This window comes from Taudactylus pleione, unplaced genomic scaffold, assembly GCF_031769625.1.
Source record: "Taudactylus pleione unplaced genomic scaffold, aTauple2 ptg000032l, whole genome shotgun sequence".
Taxonomy (NCBI): domain Eukaryota; kingdom Metazoa; phylum Chordata; class Amphibia; order Anura; family Myobatrachidae; genus Taudactylus; species Taudactylus pleione.
The window spans coordinates 32,680,012-32,706,009 of record NW_028284434.1 but is presented as its reverse complement, the minus strand read 5'-3'; the positions used below and the strand labels follow the sequence as shown (position 1 = coordinate 32,706,009).

Genomic DNA, 25,998 nt, shown 5'->3' with positions numbered 1-25,998 from the left:
ACCCCAGATGCTCCGGACCATGGCCGGATTCAAGGGGGACAGAGGTAAGCAGCGGGGTCCCGCGGTGGGTCCCCGCTGATCACATGGTCCTAAGTCCCCAGGCAGGGGGCTCCCTGGGGACTGGCTGCAGCGTGGAGCCAGGCGACCAACCTGCGCTTCCACTACCCCCTGGGACAGCGGACCGCAGCAGAGCGGTAGCGCTGCGGCGTCCCAGGGGTTAAATGCATGCCAGGGGAGCGCGCCTTCCCTGTCTCACAGCCGGCGCCTCCCCCGCTGCACACAGCCCTCTCTGCATGCTGCCGACTGGTCCTGTGGCAGCGCTCCTCCCCCAGGCCAGCCTCCTCTCTGCTCCTCGGCGGCCATCTTCTCCAGAACGCATGGTGAACGCTGCTGGAAGCGCTGGACGGAAGCATCGTGGTCTGGGTCCCCCCGCATACCTCTCCTCCGCTGTGGCTCAGGTCTGTGTATGCAGCGCTGTGTCCTACCAGGCCCTGTGTCTGTGTAGTTGAGTGATCAGCGCTGTTAGTGCAGGAATTGTTATTTCTCTGCATTGTATGTGACTGTGCTAGCGCTGCCTGTAACTTTTCTTCTCTAAACTGTCAGCTTTATTACTGTCCCTGTTCTTCTGCTAAAGCCCTTGCGGTGCGGTGCTGCAGGGTGGTCTCTCGCCTATTTAATACTTAATTGGTGAGAGAGGTCACATACGTGGTGCCATCATGTCTGAAAGTGATTTTCCCCTCCGGCTACAGTGTACCACGTGCAAAGTACCGTTAGCGGAGGGGGAGGGTAGCGCGGAGGGCCTTTGCCGGCAGTGTTTGTCCATGGTGCGGCCTATTACGGTTACAGCACCGGTACAGGAGCCGCCCTGGGCTTGTTTCGCTCAGGCGTTAACAGCTTTAGTGGGCCAGTTAGCTCCGCAGCCCACGTTTACTCCGATGGGTTTGTCCCAGCAGTCTGTGGTGTCGTCACCCATGCAGGGGTTCCCACGACAATTGGTGGTACCCCACAGTCTCCCTATTTCCCCGCTCCCGGGTTCTCAGGAGCCAGCGTGGGTTAACTCCCTGACGAGTTCTGTACAGCACTTGTCGGATGTGTTGCAAGGGGAGTCTGTGATGCGGCCTCATAAAAGGCCGGTGGCGTCTCTGTCCGCTCCTTATGAGGATGACGAAGGGACGTCTGATGATGGGGAGATTCTGGATCCTTACGATCAGGAACCTCTCCATACTAAGGACGCTGATGCTAAGTCCAAAGTATATATTCCTGGACTTATTCAGGCGGTCCGCACAGCCTTGGTGATTGAGGACGAAGTTCCCCCAGCGGCTAAATCTAAGTATGCCTTTTTCAAAGATGTGAAGGGCGATGCCACAGTCTTTCCTCTTTCGGGTCAGTTGGTGGACCATTTAGAGGAGGCGTGGAAACAACCTGGCAAAAGATTCCAGCCGCAGAGACGCCTGGCGGTGGCTTATCCGTTCGCGGATAATTATTTTGCTAAGTGGGAATCCCCTCCACAGGTGGATTCTCACGTGACCCGTCTTGTCCGTAGTGCCACATTGCCGATGCCATCCATGTCCTCCCTTAAGGATGCTACGGACCTCAAGGTAGAAATCTGCCTGAAGTCCGCTTATTCCCTTGCAGGGGGGGCAGCACGGCCGGCTATGGCCATTTGCTGGGTTGCCAGAGCGATGGAGCGCTGGGCGGATTCATTAGAGGCTTCTTTTGAATCCGACTGTCCGGCCGAACAGGCGGAGTTGATTGGCAATCTCCGTGATTCGGCCACCTACATCAACGAGGCGGCTCTAGACATTAGTACTCTGGTGTCTAGAATTTCTTCAGCAGCGGTAGCTGCTCGTCGCACCTTGTGGCTGCGATCCTGGAAGGCGGACGCAGATTCCAAGAAAGGTCTGGAAGCGTTGCCGTTTACCGGAGAAGTTCTCTTCGGTCCGGATCTGGATAAGATTGTGGCCACGCTGGCGGCAGCCAAATCTGCTTGTCTCCCGTCGGCCGCTGCTCCTTCTGGTTCGGGACCATCGTCCTTTCGGTCATCTAGGGCCCAGGGCAGGCCCAAACCACAGTCGTTTCCTCGACAGGCTGGCCCTAAGAAATCGGTCAAGCCCCGGAAGCAGGCATGGAGTACCAGGCGTCCGGCCCCCAAGCCAGATGACAAGCCTGCGGCCTGACGGTCCGGGCCTCCCTTTGGGGGATCCCAGGGTGGGAGGCCGCCTGCTACAGTTCGCCCAGTGTTGGTCGACCACTACGACAGACACTTGGGTTCTGGAGGTGGTTTCCCACGGATACGCCCTCTCCTTCCGGCACAGACCCCCGGCTCGCTTCTTCACCACGGGTCTCCCATCAGACCGGAACAAGGCTACGGAGCTGCGGAAGGTATTGCACACTATGCTCCAGGCTGGAGTTATAGTGGCTGTTCCATTCTCCCAGAGGGGCCAGGGTTTCTATTCAAATCTATTTTTGGTACAGAAACCCAATGGGTCATATCGTCCGATTCTCAACCTCAAAGCACTCAACAAGTCTTTGCGGGTCCCGAAGTTTCGGATGGAGACCCTACGGTCCATCATTCTGGCGCTGGAACCTGGGGACTACTTGGTGTCATTGGACATACAGGACGCTTACCTACTTGTCCCTATTCTTTTGCGCCATCAACAGTTCCTCAGGTTTGCAATCCGCAGCGACCACTTCCAGTTTCGGGTGTTACCTTTTGGCCTGGCAACAGCACCACGTGTTTTCACCAAGGTGATGGCGGTCATGGCGGCTTCTCTGCGGCTGCAGGGAGTCCGCATGTTGCCGTATTTGGACGACCTGTTATTGGTGGCAGGATCTCCAGAGCTCCTGTTACGCCACTTGGACCTGACCATTGCACTGCTGCAACGGCACGGCTGGCTAATCAACTGGCAGAAGTCCACTCTAATCCCGTCTCGGAGGATTCTGCATCTTGGAGCCTTATTGGACTCGGGACAGCAAAGGATCTTCGTGACGGAGGACAAGATCTCTGCTTTACAGTCAAGGGTGCGCAGTTGCCTGCACAGCCGCCGGGTGTCCTTACACTCGGCGATGAGGTTACTGGGCTCCATGGTGTCGGTGTTCGACATGGTGGAATACGCCCAGTTTCACTCCAGACCTCTGCAGCACCTGATCCTGTCCAAGTGGAACGGGCTGCCTCAGTCTCTGAAGTCCCAGACGATTGTGCTCACCCAGGAGGTTCGCCTGTCCCTTGCGTGGTGGTTACAGACGACCCACCTCAACAAGGGTTCCAAATTGGGTCCTGTTGACAACGGACGCCAGTCTTCGGGGCTGGGGAGCAGTTTCGGGTCCACACTTGTTCCAGGGCAGGTGGACGCCGACAGAAGCGGAGCTTCCAATAAATATCTTGGAACTCCGTGCGGTCTTCAATGCTCTCCAGCAGGCACAGCGGTTTCTCCAGGGTCGCCCGGTGCAGGTCCAGTCGGACAACGCTACCACCGTGGCCTACATAAACAGGCAAGGAGGAACTCGCAGTCGGGCGGCTCTCGTAGAGGTCTCTCGGATCCTGGTTTGGGCGGAGCGCAATCTTCCGGCCATATCAGCGGTCTTCATCCCGGGAGTGCTAAATTGGGAGGCGGACTTTCTAAGTCGCCAGGACGTTCATCCGGGGGAATGGTCCCTGCACCCGGACGTTTTTCAACTACTGGTGGACAGGTGGGGTCTTCCAGAAATCGACCTCATGGCGTCCCGGCACAACAACAAGTTGCCGGTGTACGGGTCTCGCACAAGAGACGAAGGGGCGTCTCTGGTGGATGCTCTGTCCGTCCGGTGGACGTTCCGGTTCGCATACCTGTTCCCTCCGGTCTCCCTTCTTCCACGGGTAATCCGGAAATTCAAACAGGAAGGAGGGACGCTCCTGTTGATAGCTCCCGCGTGGTCCAGACGGCACTGGTTCTCAGACCTTCAGGGTCTGTCCGTGGACAGTCCTCTGCGGTTGCCGCTACGACCGGACCTTCTGTCTCAGGGTCCTTGCCTTCACCTGGACCTGACTCGGCTGTCTTTGACGGCGTGGCTGTTGAGACGGCCATGCTGAGGTCCCAGGGGTTTTCCAGCTCTGTGGTGCGTACCATGTTACGAGCTCGGAAACCGTCTTCCGCGAGGATATACCATCGCGTGTGGCATACGTTCTTCCAGTGGTGTCGACCGAGAGGTTATGCACCGCGGGAGTTTCGTCTGTCTCGGATTCTCGCCTTCCTGCAAGCGGGACTAGATCATGGGCTTCGCCTTGCTTCTTTGAAGGTACAGGTTTCGGCCCTATCTGTCTGGTTTCACCGTAGGATTGCTACAATCCCGGATGTTCGCACCTTTATGCAGGGTGTTCTCCGCATTCAGCCGCCCTTTGTTCCACCTGTGGCGCCTTGGGATTTGGCTGTGGTCCTGAGGGCTCTCCAAGGACCGCCGTTTGAACCACTGGGCTCAGTGGATCTTAAATGGCTAACAGCTAAGACTGTTTTCCTTCTGGCCATTGCTTCGGCCAGACGTGTTTCTGAGTTAGGGGCTCTTTCTTGTAGACCCCCTTTCTTGGTTTTTTATGGGAACAGGGCAGTGCTCCGCACTCGGCCCGAGTTTCTTCCCAAAGTTGTTTCCCAGTTTCATGTTAACGAGGAAATAGTTGTTCCGGCCTTTAACTCACCGGGTCTTTCCGTGGGTGAGGCCTCTTTGGATGTTGTGCGGGCCTTAAGGACTTATGTTGACCGCACTTCTTCGTTTAGGAAGTCGGACGCTTTGTTTGTCCTCTATGGCTTCCGTAAAAAGGGTTGGCCTGCTTCAAAGCAAACTTTGGCAGCCTGGATCCGTATGGCTATATCTGAAGCTTATCTTCATGAAGGCCTACCGGTCCCTCCTTCTCTGAAGGCTCATTCCACTAGGTCTGTGGGTCCTTCGTGGGCAGCTCGACGTGGTGCCTCGGCAGTTCAGATCTGCAAGGCTGCTACGTGGTCTTCTGTCCATACCTTCGTGAGGTATTACAGGTTTGACACCTTCGCCTCTCAGGATGCTTCCTTCGGGCGGCGGATTCTCCTTTCTGCACAGGAGCGTCCCCACCCTTAAAGGATACTGCTTTGGGACATCCCCAAGGTATCCTGTGGATACCCTATGGACCCTGAAGTAGAAAATATGAGATATGGTAAGAACTTACCCTTGTTATCTCTATTTCTACGAAGTCCATAGGGTTCCACAGGACTCCCGCCCTGTCGCACCTGTGCTGCAGATGGGCTTTGCTCTGGTCACCGGTTTTCCGTCTCCCTCTGGTGAGAATGTGATTCTTGTATGTGTCCAGATCTTTGTTCTCTCTCTTCCTTCTCCTCCTCCGGCCTATGGCTTGGTAACTAACTGAGGTGCCTTGGCCCGGGGGCGGGGTATAGGAGGGGGACCTAGTGCATTCTGGGAGGCTGAAAGCTTAACTCTTTGGTGCCCTGAGACTGACGTCACACCTATACCCCAAGGTATCCTGTGGAACCCTATGGACTTTGTAGAAATAGAGATAACAAGGGTAAGTTCTTACCATATCTCATATTTTTCCACAACAATTAAAATACATGCTTATTTGTTGTCTATTGAGATATCTGTTTAATATGCAGTAGACATGCCTGCTTTAAATAGCTGACTTGGCAACCCTTTTTTTTTTTTTTCTCTGTTCGGTTTAACTGTATTACGAACAGACTTTTTCCTCTAAAAATTATTGTTAAACTCTTGCAAACATTAGGGTTAGAAACACTATCCTGGGAGGCAATGGAGAAGTGCTTGGTGTTGAAATGTCGTAATCGGTTAATAAGAGCTATATACAATCCACTGCCAATAACCGTGTCAGGAAGAGGTCAGATAGAATGCGTAATGTTTCTGTCCGCTCCCCGTTCTGCTAGTTTTACCATTAAAATGTGTGTTGTAAAGAAAATTATCCTATTATTTTTTTCTTTTCTCAATAATTTAAATTCCTCATAAAATAGTTTCCTCATATTTTGAAGACAGGGGAAGGTTTCCAAATATATCTTGGACAACCTCCAAAATATGAAATTAATTGTCCTGCCCTTTCACGTGGTGAGTAACCAGCACTAAACTCACTAGGCAGCTATGACAGATGGTGCTGGGATTTTCTGGAAATAGACAAGGGTTCTTCATATTGTCGCCTGTGAGCCAAATCCAGCCCGTAAGGATCTTGGACCGGTTGTTCCAGCTCATTACACTCCAGATCAGAGCCAATTTTCACACTTCAGGCTTTGTTTCAATACATTTTAATGTATGTTAGGTCACAAACATTGTTCTTATATGTCCCAAGGTACATTACATGTTCTTGTATGTTTAAAGAGTATCTGTTGCCTATATATACACTGAAGGTGGGATAAATCCAGTAACATTACTGAGGCATGAGGCACTTCACTTTGCACCGTTGTACCTTGTGTGGATTCTAAATTGGTCACTACGCACAATGAAAATACAACTAGGTAGAAGGGAAAATAATCTGGTTACCATTGCTATGTGTGGAGACAGGTTTCTACCAGAGAATGACTGACATTTACCCCCAGGCCACTTTTGTTTGTACTAGTGAGGTTGGCGCCTGAAAGGTTTTAGGGCTTAGTGCTACACTTAGTTTTACGCTGCAGATATACCACCTATTTCGCTGATAACTGGGTGCCACTATCCAATATGAATCCTACACATTTTGCCATGAGGCTTTTAGATGTATTATTATTTATTTATTTACAGTTTCTTATATAGCGCAGCATATTCCGTTGCGCTTTACAATTGGAACCTTAATAGAACAAAACTGGGTAATAACAGACAGATATATAGGTAGGAAGGCCCTGCTCGCAAGCTTACAATCTGTAGGCATTGATACACAAGGATAGGTGCTATATATTGCAATTTGGTCCAGCCAGACTGCAGAGTTTCTTGGTGGGCTGTATATCCAGTCACACAGGAATGTTGGCCACATGTTAGGATGATGTGAAAGAAAGACAGTGTGTGAGGTTATGTGTGGACTGTGAAAGGGCATGTAATTAGACATGGAAGCTATGAAGGTTATGTGGGCAGTTCTGGAATCTGATAAGCTTGTTTGAAGAGTTGAGTTTTCAGTGAACGCTTGAAGGATTGGAGACTAGATGTAAGTCTTATTGTGCGTGGTAAGGCATTCCATAGAGTGGGTGCCGCCCAAAGAAATTCCTGTAACCGTTAATGGGAGCAATGTATAAAACCCTTTAAAGATGAGGACAAGTGGAGAAGATGACCATAGCAACCAAACAGCTTCTAGCTGACATTTATCAAGTACATTCTATGAAAGTTTAGCCAATAGCTGGCCTCTTTACAAGATTTGACTCATCTCCACATTTATGAGAAGAAATATCCTGGTCAGACCAACATTATATAACCATGCAACATTATATAACCATGACTTCTATCTGCATCCCCCTGTATTACATAGGACGGTGTACCCTTTACTGTAAATGCCAGTACCACATACCTGACTACATTGAGTTGATTCTTTATTTGGGTGGAGAGCATAGCTGCAGCATACTGTGAGCGTGGCCTACCAGAAAAGCACAATTTTATTTGCCACATGCAGTGGAGTACCTCATTATATCCAGAATTCAGGACTATCCCACCGACACCCGAGTGGTTGGGAGGTATGGTACACCAAGGGGTAAATTTACTGAAGTGAGCGTTTTAGAAGTGGAGATGTTGCCCATAGCAACCAATCAGATTCTAGCTATTATCTTCTAGAAGGTGCTAGTTAAATGTTAAGTAGAATCTGATTGGTTGCTATGGGCAACATCTCCACCTCTAAACTCTTGCTTTAGTAAATTTACCCCCAAGAGTTCCCTGACCAGATAAAGGCACAAGGGCTTTTCTACAGGTCATGGATCCCTGAGTTTATTTTTAAAATATATAAATACTTATCGCATCAGTTGTGTCATTTCTTATAATACACAAGTTTTCATGATGAGCACAGAAGTGATTACATCAGATCTCTCTTTAAGCTGTGGGCCTTGTGCCCCCAGATGTTTCATTTGACTTAAGCCGATTATTTGGTATCGACTGTGCATGGTATGGGCCATTCTGTCACCCTATGACTGTGTCAGAGGCGTTCCACACAATATACGGGACTCCTCTTCCTCTAAATGCTATTCTGGCCCAACACATCATTGGGGCGGCAGAGGGCGCTCCTGTTGACCTCGTTATAGCTTGTGTACCAGATCTCCAGCCTTCTGGTGACAAAGGCAACAACATGCGCACCAGACCCTTCTCCTGCAGTCCCACTGTCTCACAGCTTGCCTCTGCTCCTTCCAATATTCCTTTTTTCAACTTTCATGCTTAATAACGGCAGCTGCAACAATTACTACTGTACTATCACTGATATGTCTTGGAAAGAGGAGGAAGTTGGGGCCCCTTCTGCTTTTGCACATATGCCCATCCCTGCTGATCCATGACTGCTCATAGCCTCCTCTTTCCCTCACCTACTTACCTAGTTGCACCTTATCTCATGATATTTACTGTTGTTGCTCTGCCCTGCCAGTTTCATTTCACCCTCATAAATGCAGCATGATCTGTGCTGGGCTCCCTGTCTTGGTCATGACCCACCAGCTGATTTCTAGTGGGGAAAGGGGGACGGGGGTTTTTACCAACCCAACTGGTAAATTCAAAGGATCATCATTTTTTATTTGTTCATCAAGCAACAGGATAACATGCAGTCGGAATGGTATGCAGTCAGGAAGTCGGCGGACCTAATCCCGACAGCAGGCTTCCCGACATATCCCGGCAAGGGTCTAAAGACAAGCGTCGATATGCCGACGCCTGTCATTAGACATACGCCGGGAGCCCAATGCCCGGCATCACAGTCGAAGGGACACCGAGCGCGGATAGCTTTGGGAGGGTTACGTTTAGGGTTCCCGGGGGGGACTTAGGGTTAGGCACCCCCCGGGAGGTGGTTAGGTTTAGGCTACGGGAATGGGGGGTTAGCGTTAGGCACCCTCGGGTGGGGGGACTTCGGTTTAGGCGGCGGGAAAAGGGGGGTTAGGTTTAGGCACTGGGGGGGAAGGTTAGGGTTAGGCATCTTTAAGGGAGGGTTAGGGGGTAGAAATAGGTTAGTCAATACTTACCTTAGGACAATCGGGATTTCCTCCTCTGCTGGGATGTCGCTGTCGGGAATCCAAACGTCGTGCATTCCGTCGGAATCCAACCATTATATGTAAAACACAGTCTGTTTTAGTATGTTCGCCATACTATGATCAGACCACAACATGTTTGCTGATGGTTCAATTTATAGATACTATCTTTATTCTCCCCCCTTTATTGTGTGGTTGATACAACTATTTTTTTTATCTGAACAAAATCTCTTCCCTACATGTAATTGCTGTCTGTATGGTGGAGTCGGTGAAATATCCAATGTCTTTGCAATTAGAAACAGCCTCCGAAAAGCCAAAATCTCTATTATGTGTGTGGCCAGCTTAAGACCTTTCCAACATTTAATGTTGTTGTGTGCACTGTAGTTGTAAGGGTTATATTTCCTCTACGTAGTTATAATTGTTACTCTCTGATGTGATATTTACCTACAAGTTATGCCAGAGTCATTACCTGCCACCTCTTCCCTGGTGGGGGTGTTTACATGACTGGTGCTGGAACTGCTGTTGTTATTCTTACTTCTAAAGGTTCGTCTGTTTATACTACATCATTTATTCCTTTTACTGAAGTGAAATTTGAGCTTTTTTTTTTAATTATAAACTGAGTACTGAACTGTGATTAAGTAACATATCATTAATCATAGTAGTCAGAACTGAAATAATAAAAACATGGTTTTCTGGGCAAATTTATTTCTTAAACTGTAACATCTGGACCGTGCCTCCCTATACTGTGATATAACATTACTCAGGACAGCTAATGTATATGCACGTTATATATACAGAGGCTCTGTATGCTGTGCAGAGCTTAAACTGAGCCAAATGTTTAAGGCACAGCCTCTCGAACAAGTCTGTAAATCTAGGACTATGGACTTAGCAGCCTATTTATTATTATGGCCCAAAGAGAGAGATTTTCTATCTCCTTTACATATGTCGGTAGAAAATCCAATTTACCAACACAAGTTTGGCATTGTAGCCAGCTCACCAGGTACTTTGTCTGGCAGCCTCGGCCCATGTTATAGCATTAGCAGGTCATATATGCATCTTGCACTGGAAGCCCGGTATTCAGGCCCTGATGCACCCCTGTATTGCTCACAAATGTAGTTCCTTAAAGGGATTATACAATTGCAGATTTCTTTAGCTAATTTAACTTGTACATGTACCTACAACAACTTTCACTGTAAATGTCTTTTTTGGGTGTTTTTTTTTTTTTTTTTTTACTTCTCTATCTTTTAGCCATTGTATTTATATCATTAGTCAAAGTTGTTTGTGTGTTTCCCTCAGATACAAGACATCTCTGTTCTCTATTCCTAGGGTACAAGCGCTGTATTACAGGACAGCTAAATACATAACATTACTACCCTCACTGGTATAGAGCAGATATCATGCTAGACACTTTTAGTTAGGTATATACTGTTAAATTAACATAATCATAATCATTAGAGAGATACTTGTCAATCCGTCTAAAGAGAACAAGTGAAGGTGTTGTCTGTAGCAATCAGATTGTAGCTATCATTTAATAGACTGTACTACATAAGTGATAGCTAGGATCTGATTGGTCGTTATGGGCTACACCTCCACTTACCCTCTTTGGAATGTTTGATCAATATGCTGTACAACACTGTCTTTTATACATTTTGTCAGTGAAATACTTATTAATGGTTTACTTGCGCTTTAAAACTTAGTACACAATTTATGCTGTATGTACAAAATGATGGAACCATGAAATGCTCTATATGAGTTAAGAAATATTATAGGTTGAGAAATGGAGGCTTCAGAGTCTGTACCTGAATATCATCATATACAAATGTTTAATTTTTGGACACTCATCGGCTTGATGAACATCCACCCACCACTTAAAAGCACACACCTGCTTTAAATATAATTTAGGAAACCTTAGTACGTAATGTCTTTCACTGAGTAATATAACATGTCTTCCCAAAACTCATGTAATGCACCCTAACAATGGCACGTTGCAGCAGAGGTATAGCAATTAATAAATTACACACTATAGAATGTTTAGAAAATGTAATTATCCGCGCCCATACTGCTAAATTATTAGTAAGCCGCCTGCCGCAAACACACATCTCTTTATTGCCCTGTCACTTGAGATCACCTTACAATTACCCATGCTCCTCCCATTTCCAGTGCATTTATAAATGAGATGCACTGAAATAAGATACATTACCACCTAGGAAATATTTCTTCCCAATGTGGCCCCTTCCCATATACTAAGCCCTAGATGGCTGCTCGTTGCAGTTGTTTTACCCAAGGTTCCTCCTTTCTTGCTGGAAACTGAAACAGGTTGTGGCTTGTGAGTAGTCCTCCCGATCACTCTGTGTCCCCTGCCCCATGTCTATTTAAAGATGCTTAACAATATTATTTGTAATAAGAGGGTGTAATGCAGGGAAAGCATTATGAGTTATTCAGTTTATAATATAGACAGATTTTACCCAGGCCCTGGCCTCTTTAGGGGCCCAAGATTGCAGAGGAGGCGTAACTAGGCCCCTGCCAGATGCCATCCCTGGGATTGCAGTGGAGGCGTAACTAGGCGCGTGCCAGATGCCATCCCCGGGATTGCAGTGGAGGCATAACAAGCCCTCCTCCCCTTCTGTGTGACTGGACATAGAATGCCCCCATGTGACCATGACTTTCCCAGTACAGGGGCACGCCTGATGCCATGTCTTGGTGGCAATGGGTGATAGGCAAGAGGTACTTTAGTGACATGGGATCAACTTTTTGTTCACTCACTACGGTCTTCTCGGCATTAACTAATATCATCTCTACGAGAACATAGAAAATAGAAAATTTATTTTTTCAGCTACAACTTTATTACAAAAATATTCCAACATATAAAGAAAAATGTTATTTAAAAAGTCAAATAATAACTTATAAACATATTTAATACTATATATAATATAGTATATAATATATTTACAGCTAACACAACCATTACCTTATTTAATATGCAATGTATAGACCAGAGGTTCCCAAATGCGGTCCTCAAGGCACCCTAGCAGTCAAGGTTTTAAGGATATCTATGCATGACCACAGGTGATTTAATTAGCACCTCAGTCAATTTGATTTAACCACCTGTGTTCAAACATGGATATCTCTAAAACCTGAACTGTTGGGGTGCCTTGAGGACCGCATTTGGGAACCTCTGGTATAGACATGTAATTAATATTTCAAATTAACATACAATCTTCCAAATGAAATGCAATTAATCCAAGCAAAAAAGTTATTTGCAGAAACAAAAAGCCACTGGACATACTTGAGTCCCTCCTCTACTCTCCAAAGAATGCAAGTCAGGGTTGTACTCCTGATCGTGTCACACACTTGGATGCTCCTGGTGCACAAGAAACAAAACTACCAGTAAAGAGCAGCAAACGGCAGTAAAGTCCTGTGACCTTCCAGTAGAGTGCGATCATCTTTTCTATATGTCTGTGCTCAATGGACAAAAAGTAAGGCAGGGTTATAATAACACAGCCTTCATCTTCCCATTAAAGTAATTCTAGCAACAGTATAGTTTATAATCAAGTCCAATTTTACATGCAGTCTTATGCTTTGTTATGTAGGCTGTCAGATATCTGCATAATAGTATTCATTCATTTAGTAACGATTACATTCCTAGACCATGTAGAAAAAGCAGGAATCATAATTCATATATACTGTACAAGGGAAAAGGGCTGAAAGTACACGAATGTGAAGGACATGATCAGTTCAGCTCATGTGAGAATAAGGGCGAGGGTCAATTAGCCGCGCTTATCGAGGATTTCTTTTCGGGTCTCCTGAGATTGAATCCCGGGATCGGAATCTTCCAATCCCGATCCTGGGAATTGGGAATAAATGGGTTTTTTTAGATGCCGGGCAGCACTTAGCACCTCCAGCAGAGTGCTCAGATGCTGCCCGGCTCCCTCTTCCCTGGCTGTGCGCACTGCGCAGCGTGATGTGAGGACACAGGTCATGCTGCGCAGCCCGACACCGGCTGGACCACCTCTCTACAGGACACTGACACCGCCGCCGAAACCCCGCTGCCCACTTGTAAATCACTGTGGGGCCTTTTTTTTTTTTTTTAACCATCCTATCCCGGGATTTCGTTTTTTCAATCCCGAATCCCGGGATTGAAAAAAAGCCACGGGATTGGCCTCCCTCGTTTGTTGGCTACTGTAATCAGACTTTTATTGTGATTTATTAGCACTGCGCCCACACCACCAGGAGCCGCGCCAACTGGCTTCATGACCTGTCAGATTTGGCCGCTCCTTTGTAAGGACCCAAAATCCTTGCAGCCACCAATGTACTGATGTGGGGTTAAAGCCAGCTTACACCTGCTGCATGTGTACAATAGATGGAAGGGAACTGATACTAAGGGGAACTGCTTGTGATATTAGGAAAGCTAAGGCTGAATCTTACATATGTAATGTGAAGGCTTAAAGAACCAAATTAAATGTTTGTTCTAAAAATTAATTTTTAACTGAAGAGAAAGTATCATCAAAATTATTTTGGTTATGTTCTTTTAAAACAAATACATTCTGTAATGTCTGACAGAGTCTCAGGATGGGACTAACAAGGTTCTTTATTGCCATAGATAAAGAGAGCTATTCTATATCACTCTAATAGCAGTGATTCACAATATTTTCAGATGCAGTAATGTTCATCAGACCCTCTGAGTTTGAATGTGGTTTTATGGTGCCTGAGTACATTTTGTTTTTACCTTTTATAAGAATATAAATTAGTGTTGAAGACTCATTGAGCAGTGCGCTGAGATTCCATACTCAAGTGCCAATATATATATATGTTACAGGTGGCAGCTCAGGATTCTCCAGAGGCAGAGGACCTTACTCCAGAGGAACAGAGGATACTGGAAAGGAAACTGAAAAAAGAACGTAAGAAGGAGGAAAAGAGGATAAAAAGAGAAAGTAATGTAGAGGAGAAGAGCGAAGAGCCAGCAAAACCTTCGGCTTCTGAATTAGCTTTGCAGTACTTGAAGCGGTGAGTTATATGCAGCACATACAACTTCATGGTGGTACCAGTGCTCGAAGTGTGCCGGTATGCAACGGTATGGCATACCGGCACTTCAAGCACTAAACAGTTTCTGTTCTATAAGTTTCTAGCTTGGGTGCGACGTACCGTTAAGAATTTGGCCGCCTATATGCTGCACCACCACTCTCTATGTAGCCGCCTTTAGCGGGCCATTGCTGCCAGACTGTGCCACCGAGTAAGTACATAGTGCTTGAGGTCTGGGCGCACTTCGTTCTCCTGACGTTCTCCTGAAGGCTAGATACCTTACACGTACGGCGCTTGCTGGATTCACCGCCGGGCGCCGGCACTCATCGGCACCTGCTTCCTCCCTAATTAAAAATAGAGTGACAGAGGCGGAGGCATGTTAATGCTGTTGTGAGTGGGGCAGGGGGTTTGTTACTGAAGCAGGGAGTATTGGGGGTGGGGTGCGAGGTTATAATTGATGCCGAGTAGTGGATGGGGGGTGGTGTTAGTGATGGTGGGAGTAGAAAAGGTTGTTAGTTATTGTTAATGGTGCTGAGAGTAATAGGGAGAGTTTGTTGGTGGTGCTGGGAACAGTGTGGGGGATTGTTAATGATGGTGGGAGGGTTGCTAGTGATGGTGGGAGCAGTGGAGTGGGCAGAGGTTATTAGTGGTACTGGGAGGGGCTTGTTAGTGATGCAGGGAGTGATAAGCGGAGGTGCTGTTAGTGGTGCTGGGAGTGAGAAGCGGGGGTGTTGTAAGTGGTGCTGGGAGTGAGAAGCGGAGGTGCTGTTAGTGGTGCTGGGAGTGAGAAGCGGAGGTGCTGTTAGTGGTGCTGGGAGTGGGAAGCGGAGGTGCTGTTAGTGGTGCTGGGAGTGAGAAGCGGAGGTGTTGTTAGTGGTGCTGGGAGTGGGAAGCGGAGGGCCTGTTAGTGGTGCTGGGAGTGAGAAGCGGGGGTGCTGTTAGTGAGTAGTGGGGGTGGTGCTGGGAGTGAGCAGTGGGGTGCTGGGAGTGAGCAGTGGGGGTGGTGCTGGGAGTGAGAAGTGGGGGTGCTGTTAGTGGTGCTGGGAGTGAGAAGCGGAGGTGCTGTTAGTGGTGCTGGGAGTGAGTAGTGGGGGTGGTGCTGGGAGTGAGAAGTGGGGGTGCTGTTAGTGGTGCTGGGAGTGAGAAGCGGAGGTGCTGTTAGTGGTGCTGGGAGTGAGAAGCGGGGGTGCTGTTAGTGGTGCTGGGAGTGAGAAGCGGAGGTGCTGTTAGTGGGGCTGGGAGTGAGAAGCGGGGGTGCTGTTAGTGGTGCTGGGAGTGAGCAGTGGGGTGCTGTTAGTGGTGCTGGGAGTGAGCAGTGGGGTGCTGTTAGTGGTGCTGGGAGTGAGTAGTGGGGGTGGTGCTGGGAGTGAAAAGTGGGGGTGCTGTTAGTGGTACTGGGAGTGAGAAGCGGAGGTGCTGTTAGTGGTGCTGGGAGTGAGAAGCGGAGGTGCTGGTAGTGAGTAGCGGGGTGCTGTTAGTGGTGCTGGGAGTGAGTAGTGGGGGTGGTACTGGGAGTGAGAAGCGGAGGTGCTGTTAGTGGTGCTGGGAGTGAGTAGCGGGGTGCTGTTAGTGGTGCTGGGAGTGAGTAGTGGGGGTGGTGCTGGGAGTGAGAAGCGGGGGTGCTGTTATTGGTACTGGGAGTGAGAAGCGGAGGTGCTGTTAGTGGTACTGGGAGTGAGAAACGGAGGTGATGGGAGTGAGTAGCGGGGTGCTGTTAGTGGTGCTGGGAGTGAGTAGTGGGGGTGGTGCTGGCAGTGAGAAGCGGAGGTGCTGTTAGTGGTGCTGGGAGTGAGTAGTGGGGGTGGTGCTGGGAGTGAGAAGCGGAGGTGCTGTTAGTGGTGCTGGGAGTGAGTAGTGGGGGGTGGTGCTGGGAGTGAGAAGTGGTGGTGCTGTTAGTGGTTCTGGGAGTGAGAAGCAGGTGGTGTTAGTGGCGCTGGGAGTAGTGGGGGGCGGTTATTAATGGTGTTGGGAGTAGTGTGGGGTTTATTAGTGATGCAGGGAGTAGGGGGGTTGTTAATGATGGTGAGAGTAGAGGAAGGGGTGGAATTTGTTAGTGATGCTGGCTGTAGTGGGGGGTGGGGGGGGTTCCCATTAGGTGTCCCCAGGGATGTGCAGCCTCTGCTTCCTATAGATGGGCTCTTTACATATCAGGAACCTGCAATATTTTCAATATTTCCACGTGATAGGGAGAGGCCAGTCACCAGGAGGGGAATAGAGTGCAGGAGATAGGGAAACAGGGCAAGGAATGCAGACAGGACTCCCAAGTCTCTCCCTCCCGGACTGTGTGATCCTGGAGCTAGACTGGACTTCTGGATCAGGCTGCAGGTCAGTCCCTTGCTTTCCATCCTCATTACGCTACACTACAGACACTCACCTGCTGTTTAGTGTCAGACCAAGCCCTCATGCAGAGAGGGTAGGGGGACGTAGAGACTGGGCACAGGGGGCTGTACACTACACTGCCGTCTCTGTATTATCACATTTAACATATTTGTATGTATTATTTTAGCTAGTGTAGCCTGTACTTATAGAGGCTGCACTTAAAAGATATAGATCAATGATCCCCTATAGTGACAGGTGCTCTAATTGTTTCCATCATGCAAAAGATCTGGTGCCAGGCCTCCAGCTGATTACTGGCGCACTGGCAACCATCCATGGATGGAGAAATAGTGGCACCATGCCACCGGCATTGCAAATCTGTCGCTGTCTGCGAGCCAAATGGAACTTGCGGACCGGCAGTCAATCAGAAGCCGCTGTAGCTTCTGATTGGCTCGCAGACAGCATCTGATTTGAAATGACAGTGGCACTGTGCCGCTGTCTCGGCATGGTTGTCTGCCAGGTAGTGCACTAAAATACACATGGAGATGAGTCTTATCTCATCATGTAATCTCTCATAATAAGATTGAGGCTGCTGAAGGGACACAAGGAGGAGGCAAGAGGCTGCAGGCAGGGCTTTACTGTGGGGTATAATGTTATAAGGGACATTACTATGTGGCATAATGTGTAAGGGCATTTATTGCTGGGTGGCATCATTTGTACTACAAATTTTGTAAAGGACATTACTGTGTAACATTACTGTGTGTGTGGCATAATGTGTAGAAGGGGTAAAAAGGCGTGGTACACTACACTGATGAAAAGGATGTTAGTGTTGAGGCAACACCCTCATTTGAGTGGCCACACCCCCTTTTCTGGCGCATGCGCGCCTCCGACACACACGTAAGTGCTTTCTTATATTCTCCATAGCCCCACTTCAAAATTCCCACTTCAACCACTGGGTGGTACTGACAGAAGCCTCCAACTAACATATCTTCTTTCTGAAGCTAGCTCATACCCCAACTTCTGTCATTTCAATGGCACTTAAGTCATGTAGCAGGCTTTTTTTTTTTCTTGGTCTGTATTCTCTAAGGAAAAAAACAGAGCGATCTATAGACCATGTCTATGAAGTCACAGTGCTCCATGTTTTATATTTCCTCCATAAAATATATTACAAAATGGACGACATATTGAGGATGACATGATAAAGAACAGTACTTAATAGAATTAATTACAGTGCAGAGAATATACCTGGATCGCACCAAAGACTCCTCTATCTCACGCCACAGTGATGGATACAGTTCGCACCATGTTATTCGGTGTCTTCTAAACTGCAATGCTCAATGCAACCACAGTGTGACCAGGACAATAGCAAGAGATTAGCAGAATATCACCAGGAAATTAAGACCAGTTAATGTTGCTGTTTATCCATAAGACTAATGGTACTGCTAAACATGGAAAATAATGTTGTTGTAATACGCAATGATACATGACTAGATGATTTTTACTAAATTCTTTTGCTACTTTCATTGCTATTTTTTGTGAATATTCTGCTTAGCTTGCTTTTTGTGCTTTTGTTTGCTTTTTTGTGCATATTTTTTTAATTGATTGTGCGATGTTGGGTATAAGGAAGTGACAGGGCCCTTCTGAATACACGTATTGCTTTTGCAAAAATATGATACAAACTTGCAAAATGTTAGTGCATGTTGTCCTTAATGGAGCACACCATCTCACACCACTATTATGTGTCACGCTAAGAGAATAGCTACATAAGGACACAGCTGTAAGTGAGGATGTGGTAGGAGAAAGGAACACTGTGTGATATCTTCATAGGTAGCTTACACTCTAATATTTGTCTTCCACTGGCAGCTTGTCTCCTGGTGTCCACTCACAATATGTACACTGAGTACACATTAATGATAGGTAAAATCTCCCTAGTAGTATATGCTGCTGTTGTTTATTGGCTCCCACTTCTGAATTACACTAAAGCCGCGTATCCACTAGACGATATTTTGAACGATTACGACATCATTATCGTTCAATTGTCCGCAATATCATGCTGTGGATATGCTGACAACGACCAGCAATGCGCGCTCCCGCTGGTCATTGTCGTTCGAACCTGCTGCACAACCTGTCGATAATGACAGGTTGTGCAGGTTCGGGGATGTGGGAGGATGTCGGCACTGAACGATATATCGTTCAGTGTGGGCTCAATGTCCACTGCACAATATAATGAACGATTATGATGTTGTCATTGTTCAATTGATCATTCTGTCATGTAAGTTACAACAATCCATGCTGCGCCACTGTTGGAGATAATACAATCTTTTTGCTGTATGGGTTGCCCACTTAAAGGAACAATAGGTGAAACAAATTTGAAAAATACTATTATTCAAGTGCTAGTTACTGTTTTGTTTATATTTTTTACAGTGCATACATTTTACAGTATCAGTCTGTATCCAGGTTTACTGCATGGGGCACAGTGAGACAAAATGACTTATCCAAAATCACAAAAGTTAACCCTGCTAATCACACCCAAAGTCTACAGCAGCTCATGGAAGAAAGCTTCCAGTACTAGAGGACTTGCCTTCCATTGTCCTAGAGGGATGTATATGACACTTATCTTTATCAGTTGCAGCAGCTGCCCAGTCAGGTGCCACTGTTACTACTAGTATTGTGGTTTGGCAGGGTATAATAACAGTGCGAGTCCCACAGAGTGTTAATTCTAACACCCTGCACCTGTCACGACCCATGTAGTTCCTCTTTCCTACCTGGGGTGTCGCTCTCTGCTCTGGTGCTTCTAGCACACTCTGGTCTGTATCTCAGCAGTTTGTTGTATTAGCTGTGTGAGCTAGAAGCACCAGAGCAGAGGGAGACACCCCAGGCAGGAAAGAGGAACTGCATGGGTTATGACAGGTGCAGGGTGCTAGAATGAACACTACCACTTGAGGGACCCCCTGGAGAACAGATAATCTATGGGGGCATCTGCTGAAGGTATGTTTAATTCATGGGCGCACATTTTTACTTCAGACAAGAAGTGGCTTTTGATCCTTCCCAAGTGCAATAAGCAGTCTCTGTCAATTGAAAAGGGATTCCTGGAATGCAGAAATTATTGTACAGTGGGCAAAGTACATTACAACTACAGGAACATTTCCTGCAAACAAAAAGCACCTTGGCTACTTGGGCATACGTATTATTATTTAGCCCTAGGTAGACAGTCACACAATGCCTTTGTCTCTTCAGTGTCTTCAAGGCCAAGGTTTTTGTTGCAGTTATTGAGCCAGGACCAACGCTACCATTAGGGAGCTTTAGGCTGTGCCTAGGGTCGCCGCCCACCCTCAGCAAAAATAAAATGAAGAATGTCTCTGGCATTTGCGGCAGCTGGAGGTCTTATCAGCCACGGTCGCCGCTATGTAACTTAATGTGACCCATCAGCCAACACTAGTCTATCTCTGGTGCCCGGGCTGTCACAGTGCTGACATCCTCTATGATACCAGTGCGGACGCCCTTCCCCAGCTGTCTTCCCCTTCTCTCTCCTCCCCTCTTCCTTTGGGGGAAGACATGACTGACGAGGAGGCGGAGCCAGCTGCAAAGCTGAGATTGAAACGTTTTCATCATTCAACTGGTATGTACTCATATATATATATATATGTGTTTCTGTGTATGTCAATATATATGTGTATGTACCTATGTGCAGTATATGTGTCTGTATGTATCTATAATTATATGTTTAGGAATGTATGTACAGTGCATCTGGAAAGTATTCACAACGCTTCACTTTTTCTACATTTTGTTGTTACAGCCTTATTCCAAAATTGAATAAATTCATTTTTGTCCTCAACATTCTACACACAATACCCCATAATGACAACGTGTAAAAAGTTTTTTCTACATCAGGGTCCATAGGGTATCCACAGGATACCTTGGGGTATAGGTGATGACGTCAGGCATCGGGCACCATAGAGTTAAGTTTTCAGCCTCCCAGGATGCACTAGGGTCCCCCTCCTATACCCCGCCCCCGAGCCAAGGCATCTCAGTTTCGTTGGTGCCCGGCTCGGAGTCGGAGCACCTGTTTAGAGGGGGGCTAAGGATTAGCCCCTGAAGGGGGCAGCTGTGGCTGCCCATCTGGAAGTACAGCATGGACAGTCACTACTGACGTCCATGCTGTCTTCCCTACACCCCCGCCGGTACCAGAACGCCGGTACTGATCCGGGGATGCTGGTAAGCATCTGGGGTCACAGCTAGCGGTGACCCTAGATGTTTTGGACCATGGCCGGATTCAAGGGGGACAGCAGGTAAGCAGCGGGGTCCTGCGGTGGGTCCCCGCTGAAACATGGTCCTGAGTCCCCAGGCAGGGGGCTCCCTGGAGACTGGCTGCAGCGTGGAGCCAGGTAACAAACCTGCGCTTCCACTACTCCCCTGGGACAGCGGACCGCAGCTGAGCGATTGCGCTGCGGCGTCCCAGGGGTTAATTGCATGCCAGGGGAGCGTGCCTTCCCTGTACACAGCCGGCGCCTCCCCCGCTGCACACAGCCCTCTCTGCACCTGCCGATTGGCCCTGTAGCAGCGCTCCTCCCCCAGGCCGGCCTCCTCTCTGCTCCTCAGTGGCCATCTTTACAGAAGCATGGTGAACGCTACTGGAAGCTGCTGATCAGTGGCATCGTGGTCTGGGTCCCCCGGCATACCTCTCCTCCATTGGAACAGGTCTGTGTATGCAGCGCTGTGTCCTACCAGACTCTGTGTCTGTGTAGTTGAGGATCAGCGCTGATAGTGCAGGGATTAATTTCTTTGCATTGCATGTGACTGCTGCTAGCGTCTGCTACCTGTACTTTCACTTTCTACTGTCAGCCTTTTCACTGTCCCTGCTCTTCTTCTGCTAAAGCCCTTGCGGTGCGGTGATTGCAGGGCGGTTCTCCCAGTTGTGCGGGCTTTAAGAATTTATGTTGACCGCACTTCCTCGTTTCGGAAGTCGGACGCCTTGTTTGTCCTCTATGGCTTCCGTAAAAAGGGTTGACCTGCTTCAAAGCAAACTTTGGCAGGTTGGATTCGGATGGCAATTTCAGAAGCTTATCTTCATGAAGGCCTTCCGGTTCCATCCTCTGTGAGGGCTCATTCCACTAGGTCTGTGGGTCCTTCGTGGGCAGCTCGACGTGGTGCCTCTGCAGTCCAGATCTGCAAGGCTGCCACGTGGTCCTCTGTCCATACCTCTGTGAGGTATTACGCGTTTTACACCTTTGCCTCTCAGGATGCTTCCTTCGGGCGGCGGATTCTCCTTTCGGCACAGGAGCGTCCCCACCCTTGAAGGAAACTGCTTTGGGACATCCCCCAGGTATCCTGTGGATACCCTATGGACCCTGATGTAGAAAATATGAGATATGGTAAGAACTTACCTTTGTTATCTCTATTTCTACGAAGTCCATAGGGTTCCACAGGACTCCCGCCCTGTTGCACCTGTGCTGCAGATGAGCTTTACTCCGGTCACTGGTTTTTCCGTCTCCCTCTGGTGAGAATGTGATTCTTGTGTGTGTACAGATCTTTTTTCTCTCTCTTCCTTCTTCTCCTCCGGCCTATGGCTTGGTACGTAACTGAGATTCCTTGGCTCGGGGGCGGGGTATAGGAGGGGGGACCCTAGTGCATCCTAGGAGGCTGAAAACTTAACTCTATGGTGCCCGATGCCTGACGTCATCACCTATGTAGAGGCATCCTGTGGAACCCTATGGACTTCGTAGAAATAGAGATAACAAAAATAAGTATCTCTACACTAAGAAATCACATGTACATAAGTATTCACGGCCCTTGCCATGAAGCTCAAAATTGAGCTCAGGGGCATCCTGTTTCCACTGATCATCCTTGAGATGTTCCTACAGTTTAATTGGAGTCCACCTGTGGCAGATTCAGTTGATTGGACATTATTTTGAAAGGCATACACCGGTCTATATAAGGTCCCACACTTGACAGTGCATCTCAGACCACAAACCAAGCATGAAGTCCAAGGAATTGTCTGTAGACCTCCGAGACAGGATTGTCTCGAGGCACAAATCTGGGGAAGGGTACAGGAAAATATCTGCTGCTTTGAAGGTCCCAATGAGCACAGTGGCATCCATCATCCGTAAATGGAAGACGTTCGGAATCACCAGGACTCTTCCTAGAGTTGGCCGGCCGTCTAAACTGAGTGATCGAGAAGGGCCATAGTCAAGGAGGTGACGAAGAACCCTATAGTCACTCTGTCAGAGCTACAGCATTCCTCTGTGGAGAGAGGAGAACCTTCCAGAAGGACAACCATCTCTGCAGAAATCCACCAATCAGGCCTGTATGGTAGAGTGGCCAGACGGAAACCACACTTAGTAAAAAGCACATGGCAGCCCGCATGGAGTTTGCCAAAATGCACCTGAAGGACTCTCAGACCATGAGAGACAAAGATTGAAGTCTTTGGCATGAATGCCAGGCGTTATTCTTGGAGGAAACCAGGCACCGCTCATCACCTGGCCAATACCATCCCTACAGTGGAGCATGGTGGTGGCAGCATCATGCTGTGGGGATGTTTTTCAGCGGCAGGAACTAGGAGACTAGTCAGGATAGAGGGAAAGATGAATGCAGCAATGTACAGAGACATCCAGGATGATAACCTGTTCCAGAGCCCTCTTGACCTGGGGCGACTGTTCATCTTTCAGCAGGACAACGACTCTAAGCATACAGCCAAGATATCAAAGGAGTGGATTCAGGACAACTCTGTGAATGTCCTTGAGTGACCCAGCCAGACCCCAGACTTGAATCTGATTGAACATCTCTGTAGAGATCTGAAAATGGCTGTGCACCGATGCTTCCCATCCAACCTGATGGAGCTTGAGAGGTGCTGCAAAGAGGAATGGGCGAAACTGCCCAAAGATAGGTGTACCAAACTTGTGGCATCATATTCAAAAAGACTTGAGGCTCTAATTGCTGCCAAAGGTGCATCAACAAAGTATTGAGTTAAGGTTGTGAATACTTATGTACATGTGATTTCTTAGTTGTTGTTTTACAAATCCTAAAAAAACTTTTTACAAGTTGTCATTATGGGGTATTGTGTGTACAACTTTGAGGGCAAAAATGAATTTATTCCATTTTGGAATAAGGCTGTAACATAACAAAATGTGGAAAAAGTGAAGCGTTTCAAATATGTGTATGAAGGTCTGTATGTGTGTTTATTTATGTATATGTGTACCTATGTAATAAAGCATGTACAGTATAAATAAGAGGTGGCATGTTTTCCACTATAAAAGGAAATATGTATGTGTATCTATGCACAGGAGTCTATGTACATATATGTGTATCTATATGACTATATTCAACTATGTGCACGTGTATGTATAGGAGTGCCTGTAGTTGTCCATATTTGCCCATTGAAAGCTCAGACCTGATTTTTTCTGGTGAGGATAACTCAGGACTTGCTGTACATACAGTGTCTCCCAGGTACATAAGTTACTTGCATATAAGGCTTGTTATTATATTAGCGATCCCACAGGGTTATTGCACTATTGCACCTCTCATTTTTTAGTTCCATATTTACTGACTCTATACAGAGAAGGTTCACATTTACATACAGTGTTCATTTTCACTGGATGTGAACCTTTCCTATTGGATTTTATACAAAGTGGCTGTTTTTGTATGAAGCCATGCAAGCAATGGTGCATCTGTAATGGGTGCAGGATGAACGGTGTATTGGGTCCAGGGGGGCCCACCCTGCAGCCATTTATAGTTATACTTACCTCTCCTAAGTCCTGCACTGCTGGCGGCCCAGCACTGCAGAGCAGAAAAAATCACAGGGAAAATGGTAGCGCCACCAGTGATTTGTGCATGCGCAGCAGAGATATCCAAATACGTTCACCTTTTAATTACCCTGTGCAGCAGGATAATAAAGAAGACTCCTTTGCGGGGGCACTATTATATGAGAATATTAAAACGTAACTTTTATTAATATATTACAAATTCATTCAATATATTAATAAAAGTTAAGTTTGAATATTTTCATATAAGAGTGCCCCCGCAAAGGAGTCTTCTTTATTATCCTGCTGCACAGGGTAATTAAAAGGTGAACGTATTTGAGTATTTCTTACTCCTGGGGTGCACTACCAAATTCATTCATAGTAGGGTAATTTACCCATTAATTGTGTTTATCTTTTTTTTTTTTTTTTTAATATATATCTTATAATTATTTTCCTGTGCGGAATTTCCTTCTTTTTCTATATATGAGCAGCAGAGCTATTCTCAGGAATAAGGTGCAGGCGCCATTTTCCCTGAGAGCTGCACATGCGCAGTAGAGAGATCCTCAGGTATAAGGTGCAGGCGCCATTTTCCCTGAGAGCTGCACATGCGCAGTAGAGAGATCCTCAGGTATAAGGTGCAGGCGCCATTTTCCCTGAGAGCTGCACATGCGCAGTAGAGAGATCCTCAGGAATAAGGTGCAGGTGCCATTTTCCCTGAGACCTGCACATGCGCAGTAGAGATGTCCTTGGGTATAAGGTGCTGGTGCCATTTTCCCTGAGAGCTGCACATGCGCAGTAGAGAGATCCTCAGGAATAAGGTGCAGGTGCCATTTTCCCTGAGACCTGCACATGCGCAGTAGAGATGTCCTTGGGTATAAGGTGCAGGTGCCATTTTCCCTGAGAGCTGCACATGCGCAGTAGAGATGTCCTCTGGTATAAGGTGCAGGTGCCATTTTCCCTGAGAGCTGCACATGCACAGTAGAGATGTCCACAGGAATAAGGTGCAGGTGCCAATTTCCCTGAGACCTGCACATGCGCAGTAGAGATGTCCTCAGGAATAAGGTGGAGGTGCCATTTTCCCTGATCCCTGCACATGCACAGTAGAGAGATCCTCGGGTATAAGGTGCAGGCACCATTTTCCCTGAGAGCTGCACATGCGCAGTAGAGATGTCCTCGGGTATTTGGTGCAGGTGCCATTTTCCTTGATCAATGCACATGCGCAGTAGAGATATCCTCAGGAATAAGGTGCAGGTGCCATTTTCCCTGTTCCCTGCACATGCGCAGTAGAGAGATCCTCGGGTATAAGGTGCAGGTGCCATTTTCCCTGAGAGCTGCACATGCGCAGTAGAGATGTCCTCGGGTATAAGGTGCAGGGGCCATTTTTCCTGAGAGCTGTACGTGCGCAGTAGAGATGTCCTCGGGTATAAGGTGCAGGTGCCATTTTACCTGAAATCTGCACATGCTCGGGAGAGATGTCCTCAGGAATAAGATGCAGGTGCCATTTTCCCTGAGAGCTGCACATGCGCAGTAGAGATGTCCTCGGGTGTAAGGTGCATGTGCCATTTTCCCTGATAGTTGCACATGCGCAGTAGAGATGTCCAGGTCTCAGGGAAAAGGTGCAGGTGCCATTTTCCCTGAGACCTGCACATGTGTAGTAGAGATGTCCTTGGGAATAAGGTGCACGTGCCATTTTCCTTGAGACCTGCACATGCGCAGTAGAGAAGTCCTCAGGAATAAGGTGCAGGTGCCATTTTACCTGAGACCTGCACATGCTCGGGAGAGATGTCCTCGGA

At 47.6% G+C, this 25,998-nt stretch overlaps 1 protein-coding gene across 1 annotated transcript in view; it reads left to right on the top strand.

The window, feature by feature from the left end:
• CHLSN (cholesin) overlaps positions 1-25,998 on the top strand; it is a 344,029-nt gene that overhangs the window by 276,001 nt on the left and 42,030 nt on the right. Inside the window, exon 5 of the mRNA XM_088452000.1 lies at positions 13,951-14,138. Within this exon, the coding sequence (XP_088308126.1) occupies positions 13,951-14,138 (188 nt within the window). The remainder of the gene's footprint in view (positions 1-13,950; positions 14,139-25,998) is intronic.